This window comes from Xenia sp. Carnegie-2017, unplaced genomic scaffold, assembly GCF_021976095.1.
Source record: "Xenia sp. Carnegie-2017 unplaced genomic scaffold, XeniaSp_v1 HiC_scaffold_19, whole genome shotgun sequence".
In the NCBI taxonomy this organism is placed as follows: domain Eukaryota; kingdom Metazoa; phylum Cnidaria; class Anthozoa; order Malacalcyonacea; family Xeniidae; genus Xenia; species Xenia sp. Carnegie-2017.
Genome location: NW_025813481.1, coordinates 10,410,400 through 10,420,579, shown reverse-complemented (window position 1 = coordinate 10,420,579; position 10,180 = coordinate 10,410,400). Strand labels below are relative to the sequence as shown.

General features: G+C 33.2%; 1 protein-coding gene across 2 annotated transcripts; it reads left to right on the top strand.

Moving 5' to 3' along the window:
* Window positions 1–1,903: 1,903 nt before the first annotated feature.
* LOC124439162 (testis-expressed protein 10 homolog) lies at window positions 1,904–9,977 on the top strand. Of its 2 annotated transcripts, XM_046989393.1 has the most exons (3): window positions 1,904–2,074; window positions 7,147–7,819; window positions 7,862–9,977. In XM_046989393.1, exons 1-3 carry the CDS (start codon window positions 1,937–1,939, stop codon window positions 9,838–9,840), a joined length of 2,790 nt encoding a protein of 929 aa, XP_046845349.1. In that variant the 5' UTR covers window positions 1,904–1,936; the 3' UTR covers window positions 9,841–9,977. The 2 variants fall into 2 exon arrangements, with proteins under 2 accessions (XP_046845349.1, XP_046845347.1); XM_046989391.1 differs by having other exon boundaries at window positions 7,147–9,977.
* Window positions 9,978–10,180: the final 203 nt, after the last annotated feature.

Sequence of the window (10,180 nt, the reverse complement as noted above, 5' to 3'; positions counted from 1 at the left end):
ATTTTTGGCTTGGTTTCCTGAATCTCGATTGCTCATTATATAACAGTCGTGTTGCCTACTTTCTTGTTCAGCCATCAAGATTCTAGGCTCAACTTTCTTTATTTTTGCTGAGAATTGTTGCACCTAAATAATAACTAGCTGGATCTTTTCCCATTATATTATTATGCAGTTTTTTACTATACCTGAAATGAAAATAATGGTGATATGTTTATAAGTCTTGTGTTACATAAATTGTTGACAAACCATAAAAAATGAAAATGAAGGATTTATTACACGATTCATTGAATTTTCTTTTTGTATTTTTTCTTTGATACAGGATTACAAATTTCACTAATTTAATAATAAACCTCAACACAAATTGTGTTTTTTTTATCATCATGTTAATTTGTTATCAAACAAAACAAGCTTCTGCTACTTTTTTGCCTGCCAAAGAAAGTTTTAAAACAAAGAAGAGATGAGGTAATAATCAATGATAAAACACCAAATATATACCATCGACTATAAGCATCAACTGTAATGATAAAAGATAAATTAAAATGAGAAAAGTATTAAAAAATGAAGCGATTTCAAAAAAGCGAAAACGTAACTGTAAAAAAGCGACGGCACTGAATTGTAAAAGCAATAATTACATTCATAAAAATTGTATTATAACATCAAAACACAGAGTACTAAATCGATTGTTTTTCAAATATTACAACTCAACTAATATTTCATTATATTTTTATATTACACAAAATATTATATATTTATAATTAGTTTATTTGTTTGGTTTCCTTTGCATTCTTAAGTATTTTTGTAATTTTAGCAAAAAAGCAATGACTTGGAAAAATAAACATAATGAAACTTTAGTTCGTGAAATGTACTTTTTTCAACCATTTACCTTCAAAAAAGAACCACAGCAATGAGGTAATACATTGGAAATGATCAATGATTTATTAAATGATATGGATAGCTCAAAGCTTAACGTGATGCGAAAGTCTGTTCGAGACCACTACACTTTACTTCAAAAACAACAAAAGAAAAGATTAAGAGAGGATGAAAAAGGTTCTGGGATCTCTCCAGAGCCATCTGCAGTAGAAACTTCCATTGAGGAAATTATTCAATTGTTCAGAAATAGAGATGAAGAAGAGAAAATTTTGGGAGAGAAAAAAAAACAAAACTCTGTTGCAGAAGTAGAAAAGGCTGTGGAAATGAGACAACAGTCAATGGAAACATTAGCTGAAACTTACAAAAGAAAATCTAAAGTAAAGATGGTGAAAAACCTAAAAGAAGAATGTTATCCAATGGAAGTGAAACCATTGTGTATTTACAACAAAAGTCAAAAGTTGATGTAGAAATTAAAAGAGAAGAATTGATGTTGAGAAAAGCTGCAGCTGATGAAAGAAAACAACAACAAAACAACATCATTTCTCAACAGGAAGCTCTCACTAAAGCCTTAACTGACAGCATTGCTGCTCAGCAAAGGCAGCAAGAGCAACTAATGCATCAACTGCAACTTCAAAAGACTGCTTTACTAACATTGATGCAGAATATTGTTAAAAAAGACTGAAATGTTTTGTTAAAACAGAGTACAGTCGTCGATTGATTGATCCGAATAAGGCATAAAAAGACGCTCTCGAATTGCTCTCCACTTCGGCAATTTTGTTTTTGAATTTTTTTGAAAGCAATGTATTCAGATTTATATTCTCACCAATTATTCTTCCGCTGTTGCGGCGTTGTAAATTTGCCTAAACTAAAAATACGCTTGCGCCGGCGTTGTGAAACACAAGACGTCGCCGTCGCAAAAAAACCGTGCAACGTAAACTCTCAAATGTTGTAATTTGGATGTGGATTTCCCGTCCAGTTAATTATACAGGTCAGTGCTTCTAGCGCACATGCTGCCATATGATTTCGTCATTTGTGTTGTCGTGTTTATGGGATCAGAAGTTCGAATGCAATGAGTAAAAATAAACGTAAACGGCGATTGAAAGAACAGGATTTCAAGAAAAAAAAACTCAAAGTTGGAAAGAAGCTTCCCCTGCCAGACAACGTGACAAAAACCAATTTTAAAGCAAGGAGCATAAATATAATACAAGTATGTATCTGATCTATTGAGCTGTCATGACCATGTTAAGAGTGGAATTTAAAACCTAAGACTTGAAATTAGCTGTGATCAACTTTAGTATTGTTGTGCAAGTATTTATTATTGAAATTCCAGAAAATATTTAATTTAGAATGCTAAGGCACAATACTATTATTAGTAACATTTTAAAGTATACATGGTCTGAGTGCCCCCATGGATACCCATGTTATAGAATTTGGTATTTTTCCTGACAATCTATGCTGTACCCCAAATCTGGATTGATAACTAGTTGGCTTTTCATATCCCTCTGTCAGACAAAACATAAATCAAAGGCTAACTGTTATTTTATGTATGATGTAGAAGTTCTATTTAAAATTTTGAAAGTACATGAAACTTTAACTTTGCAATTTATTAACAATTGAAATGTCGCTTGGTAAATCATTGACAATTGACAAAGTTGCTTCTTTATTACAGTTCAAATGTTAACCTTGCTGATTATTAATGCTTTTAGTTTGTGCTCAAATCTAAATTTAAAATTCATCAAATTCACTTTCATCTGAATCGAGTAGAATAACTCTAGCATGTCATTATATCCAATCTGATCTGAATCACAATTTGATTTTTCCTTACTTCAAAATTCCTTTCATTGAAATTGGGACAGTCGTTTCAATGTGTACAAACTACTAAATTAAAACTGTTTGCTTCCAAAATATTATTAATAGTGGCAATAATTTAGTACTTCAAATTTGCCAAGTATCAAGTGCACTTCCCCTTGCTTTCACATAAGTTTTTGCTCCATCCCATGCCTGCTGATTTGTACGAGAGTTTACATTTTACAATTCAGTCTTCAACCTCAGACTACAGTTACTGCTTTTATAGTAGAAATCAATGTTCAATTGATGCTAATTTTACTGATTTCTGTTATTTTAGACAGTACTGACAAACTATTGACATGCATTATTCTTTCAAAATGTACAAACATTATGCTAATTTATGAACCAAAATTAGATTGCAAAATTGAGTATGAAACAACAGCGTTTAAGTCTTTTCCATGTTGCTTGCAAATGTGCACATTAATCACGCATTCTTCCTCCTTTGCATAAAACCTAAATGGATGACCCTTAAGAAAATAATTGAGATACTGTATAGAGATATTGTATGGTATTAAATATGTTCATTGTTTAACTTCCCACCACCTGGCACTTTACAAGCTTGAATCATTTGTGACTTTCAACTCAGTGTGTGAAATTTGTGGTGTCCTGATGTACGACAGATCTAGTGAAATATAGTATTGGATACAAAATTTGCTTTACTTGTATTCCAGTGGGATACAACATTTGTTCAAATAGGGTACAAATCAACGATTTTAATAGTAGAAGTAGTACCTTATTAAAGTTACCACTTAAGTTACTACCTTTAGTTACTTAAGTTGGTACCTTATTAAGTTATCACTTTGATCAGTTTTTTCCACATCAAAATAGCTGTCCTGATATCAAAGAAAGTAATTTTAAAGTAGGTAAAGCAATAGTGACTTATTGGTTCAAATCAGACTGGCAACAATGACATGCCAGAATTATTCAAAACAAAGTTATTTTGATTGACAAATTTCAAGTTTAGATTTGAGCACATACTTATTCTAAGCAATCTAAAAGGAACGTCTACATTAAACTTATGCCATCATCAGTGCGAATGAATGTGTTACAAAAGGTGATACTTAAATATATAAATAGAGATAAATGACTTACAGTTAATTGAGATAAGGATCGTATTACAAATATTTACATAATATTATAGTAATATTTTGAATTTAATACAAATTCATTTTCAGAAGTAGAGATAAGCTAATAGGGTGTTACAGATTCCACTTTTCCCATTCCGGGTTTTACAGATTTTGGCTTTTCCCATTCCGGGTTTTACGGATTCCGGCTTTTCTCATTCCATGTTTTACAGTGCCGAGTTTTCCCATTCCTCCATTCTATTCCCAATTCCCCATTCCTTCTTTTACAGATAGCCATTTGTAAATAATCTAACACCTCTAATCACAACATAATTGTGAATAACTTCCGCTTCCATCTCTTTTGTCTATACACATGTCATGCATCAGATTTCTTTATATATTAAACCTATGTAATTATTTATTTCATTCATTATACTGCACTGAAGATGGCATAAGTTTGCCAAAACATGTTTGCAATAAAAAATTTAAAAAAGTTGTCGTTTACGTTAAACCTATTATTTCAATCGTGTTGCTACGAAATTATGGAAACATAAAACTGCTTTGACTTATTAGAAATGAAAACAAGTACCATTCATAAAAATTATAAAACTAGCATACAGGATAAGTAAGTTTAGCATGTGTATATATAAGGCTTCAACAGCCAACTCAACTCTGAATTTGACTTTTCACAAGAATAACAACGTCCTATTCTCATATTAAAAAAGTTATTTGCAAATGATTTTTATAGCTATAAATTAGCACTGACATTTATTTTTTCTGAAACAATTCTGATGTTCATCGGCATATTGGCATTGGTAATAAGAAGAGTGATTCAAGTTTTGCTGACAGATTTGAAATATCAGTGATTGGTGTATGCGCTTTTAATGAAGATAATTTGGTTGTTTCATGTATTTGTGCAAATGATTAGAAAAGTGGGTACTAAAATAGGGAGTGCACTTTCTAGATACTAAATCCTAAACTTCGATGAAATTGTAAATGCTCTGGCCCAAGGTGTTGTAAAATATTTATCGGTATTGTCGTAATTTTGGGGGAAAGTAGGGTTGTTTCATCCTGACACGATATAAGTTTGCATGTAAATATACGTTTCCTACTTTACTTCTTACTTCTCCAGTGGAAGGATCGCAATAATTTCTTTGCATTCTGGATGTTAACGTAAGTTCGTGATGAGGACTGGCTATATTGCCTCCTGGCTTTAATGACTGAGAACAACTAATTGAAACGCGAACTATTGGCGGGCAGAACTGCAAGAGACTAATGGTAAAACCTTCATGATTTTGATGATATGGGATTGACAGCAAAATGTTGTTGAGCGCCTCTGGAAATACTGTTCTAAGGTTGACGAAAGGTTGAGGTGGTGGTGCAGACAATAAAGAACTTTGAAAAGTATTTGGTTCAGAGGAGAGTGGCGGTGGATAAGTAAAAACACGAAAATAATTTACCAAATTGTGACGCTCGGCAGCAAATATATTTTCAAATGCACACGTGGTTAATATTTTGGGATACCAAGAATAAAGAATAAACAATGAAAAATAACTCAACCACATTCCCTAGATTTATTCTAGAGTTTTGGTATATTGGGCAAGAGGTGTGAGTATTAGTATAATTGGCAAGAGGTGTGAGTATTAGTATATTTGGCTAGAGTTATGAATATTAATATATATGGCTAGAGGTTTGAGTAATAGTATATTAGGCTCGAGGCGTAAGTGTTCTTACTTGACCCAGCACATTTTTAACACCTTCAAAATACTCTACTTCAAAGAAGACAAAACAAAAACCAACTTTTACTAATGGAGGCAATATTTATCAAGACTTACAAACCACAATTGAACAATGGCCTTAAAGCCAGTAAAGAATTATTACTTTTTGAACTCATACCACCTCCCAAATAATTAATTGTCATCGTAATATTCACACCCCTTGTATAATGTCCACTTGATAATTTACCAGTACCACACAAACACATGTAAACAAACCCAACTTCCTGATGATGTCATTGCACCTGTATACAAATTAAAGCAACTTTTAGCTTCTCCCTACCTCTGATAATGAATCTGTAATAAATTACAATATTACTTTATTACTGCGTTCTCTCTTTTATTTCAAATACTACACTAAAGATGGAAATTTTATTTCAAGTTTGTTTCGTTTTATATTTTATTAAATTGTTGTAATGGATCATGTAATTACCAAGAATAAAGAATATGTAATTATTGTAATGGATCATGTAACTAATTAAAAAATATTGAAATTTCAGATAACCTTTCTAATTTCAAGACAAAAGTCTCTTAAAACCGAACCCGAAACTTACGGATTCACATTGTCTGACAACAACTGATTAATGACTACACATGTAATTAAAGAGTTGACATATAATCAATTCCAATTAGAATCACTGGATGCTGTATTGGCTTTATTGCATCGAGGATTGACACTTTCATGTCATTGTGTTCTCAATAAAACTGCACAACTCTTTATACTAATTAACACTAGTGATGCGTTTCATTGAGAACATAGAAGACTATTTTAGTAAAACATAAAAAATCGACACTCTGTATAAAATAGACATTATTTATTCTAAATGTTTCGACAAGTGTTACATGTCATAATCAGAAGAAAATGTGAACTTTTCAAAAATTACAAATTATAAATGAGATCGTGATTAACCGTTCATTCTCGTCATTTAAAGGAAATAAATAAATTTTCAAAAAAAATTGTTGATTCACATGACGCACGTACACCATGGCTCAGTGGAGGATTAATATGATGATTGTGATAATGCTCTTTGAATAATAATGACCAATTGTTAGAACTATCAATAATTTTACGGTTTTCAAAAATTATACCAACTAAACTAAAAGAATATTTACAGTCCAAAAGACTAGCAGGTAAATTTAGTAAGGAAGGAATATATATTTAAAGTGTTCACAACTATGTATATTATTGTAAATCTCTGAGTTGTCAGACTTTGCCTGATCTTTAATTCTTTAAATTTATCTTTTCATTTATAATGTGTAATTTTTGAAAATTCACATTTTCTACTGATGAGGACATGTTGTAACACTTATCGAAACGTTTAGAATAAACAATGTTTACTTTATACGGAGTGTCAATTGTTTTGAGTTTTACTAAGATACTTTTTGGCAGCATAGTTTTTGGAAGGATACACCCTTTACTTTCTTGTTAAGGATGTGAGTTTGGCAATTTTACTAATTCAAGATGTATTTATGATCACGTATTACTAGTTTTTTCATAATTATACCAAGGAGTAAGACTTGATAAAGTAAAGCTAATATTACTTGTTACATTTTGGATGTTTACAAATTAACTTGCTGTATGTTCATTCCAGAATTTGAAACCAGCAGAAAATGTGATCAGTGACGATGGCAACAAAAAAGAAGGAAAGTTTAAAGAGCTTCTTAACTGTTGCTCACATTACAATGTTCAGGCACGAGAGAATGCTCTCATCGGACTTAAAGATTTATTCAAAACCCATCCAAGGATTCTAAAGGATAATCTTGGTCAAGTTCTACAGCGAATACTGAACACTGTCACTGATGTCCACGAATCAGTTCGCAAAGCTTTCTATGCAATTATTTCTATGATATTTGAAAGTAATGCAACATCCGATATTTCCCCATTTTTTGCGAGTATTCAAGCACACCTTTGCTCAGCCATGACGCACTTAAGTGAAAATGTCTGTATTGACTCAATGAAATTTCTTGACCTTTGTCTAAAACATTTCCCACAGATTGTAAGGCAAGATCCACAAACCGTTTTGTCAAATTTCATAAATATTATATCTGTTGAAAAACATAGCTTGTATAAGAAAAGTTCTGGGTCCCATAACGTACAGTTCCAAGCTAAAACAATAACACAGACAACACAACTTACGGTCTTAAAAAGATTAAATCAACTAGTCAGTGTATCATTTAAAGGCGTGGTCAACATAAAATACAGCACTTCCTCCAAATTTGTGACCTCAAATGACAACAACGACAGCAGAAGTCATAGAAACGCCCGCGTGGACCTAAATCGACAGAGCATCGAAATCTCACCGCTCAACACAGGTCCCACAGTCCTCAGATCATCTCATCCAGTATTTGTTACCAATTTTACCTTAAACCGTGCCTCCTCCGACAGAAAAACGACACTATCCAATAGTTGGCTTATAGAGTTTGTCCAACGTATTTTCCCAGTTTTGCTAGAGTACTGGATCGAGTGTTGTCCTACAGAATTCAGCACGAGTCTCATTCCCGTTCCCAGGCGATCTCTTTCGCTCTTAATCATGAAAGAAATGCTCGAGATTTTCAACTCTCTTGTCGAAAGTTTGGAAAAGAGTTGTTCGGGTGAAAGCAAGTTTCAAGACTTTCTAAGAAGTGAAATGTTCTCCCAACTCCACACTCACTTAATCAAAATTTTCCCGCTCAGTTTTCACGTACAAGCTGGTGGACGAAAAGAAAGGGCTGAATCGCAGGAGAATATTACCGATATACGTTTGAATATGCTTATAGCTCAGTTGCTGTTTCGTCTCATTTCTATCAATCCCGATGCGATTGGTCAAACGAGATTAACGTCTTTGGTTCTATGCTATCTAAAAAATACATTAACCATTCAAGGTAGCAGCAAAGGTAACGCAAAGATCGGTCAATTTGACTTTGTTGCACTCGTTGGTCTTGTCAAGATGTTTGTCTTCAACATGCCTAAGGTATTCAAAGGTGAAAAAATACAATTGATACGAAGCTTGTATGCTGTTCAAGAAAATAGGTCTAAAGGGACTAATAAAATGATTTTAACAAGTGTATTGGCAGAAATCGTTGGCAGTGCAAGTGAATATGGGCATGACATGATTGCTGTGTTGAGTGATTGGATAATATTCTTGTTGAAACATTTGCGCCAAGACACGTCTGAAGAACTACATTGTCAGGTACTTTCGATTTGTAAATCTGCAAGTCTGCAAAATTTTCCAAATTTGTCGAACTGCATTGGGGAGACCTTGCCCCGTTTATTTCAAAAATTTTCAACGCGATCCGTGAAAGCTCAAAAACTTCTAATAGAACTTTTGTTCTACAATAAGCGATGTCCATCCAAGCATCTGTATGAAGTCTTGGTTCGGTTATGCCACTCGAGGTGTATTTCATTTGAAGTATTTGAATATCTTCTTTTCGTTCTTTTTCGATTGGTTAATTTTAATAGCAATCAGTGCACTACACCAAACTTTAGTAATTTCTTCAGTTTCTTATTCTCCGTCATTATTGGCTACAGCACTGAGGAATTAAATAAGCTTCGAGCATTGTCATTTGAAGATTCAGGCTTCTACTCTTTTAAAGACTTAAACGCAGTTATTGCCGTCTTTGATGGCAAGATGTTGAATTTTCAAATTACAAAGGAAAAATGGAGCGATCTAAAGAAGATAAGTCATGTTATTTGTGAAATAATGCCTAAAACTAAACATCCAAAAGGTCTTTTTCCAATTTTTTCCAACACGCTTAGCACATTGTTTACAGCGTATCATGTTTTACCGCTAGCTGCAGTGTATAAAACGCTCAAATTTGTCGAAGCCATTCTCTTACTGGCCAATAATGTAGGTGCTTTGTATGATGAAGCCACTCTGCCATTGGAAGGTGATTCAGAGCAATACAGAGATCTTTTTGTGGCACTTTCCAAGTGGTGTGCGACAGTTTGGAGTTTTGCATTTAAAATCTCTATGGAATTTGGAAAGGGAGAGTTGATTGAGACAGTCTGTAAAGATGTGAAAGCAGTCACACTTCAGCTTTGTAAACTATCCGAGGGTATTACGGAAAATATTCTGCGTTCACTCGTTCCAACTACTCTTCACGATGACAGCATTCGCTGCACTTGCGAAGTCATCACTGATGTATTCAAGTACCTACGAGTTTGCTTCAAACAGTCTCATCGTACTTCGATCCTCGACTTGTATACTAGTATCAACAAGGCATTCAATGATGGGAAGTTAGACGGCCAAACGTTTTCTGACTTCAAATACCAATACCAAATATGTTTGACGACTTTGGGTGGTTAACACTCTATTATTTACTGATTATTGAATACATTTTGAATTGTTGTGTAGAAATGTGTAGTATAATTATTTAAATATTTTGTTATTCAATAATATGTGACGTTAATTCGGAGTAAAAGATTTCTTTTGATATTTCTCAACATTAGCTGTCTGCTTCACTCTGCTTAACACCATCAGATTTGTTTAATCGCCGTATTTTAGGGGTTATGGGTATTAGAGTATAGCAACACAGTCGTGGACCATTAATAGATTTTATAAACAGGACTAACATGTTTTCTGTGAAAGACTAGCTTCCTCCTTTCTCAGACTTAAAAGAAACCTTCATAGAGACATTTGCGTTTTT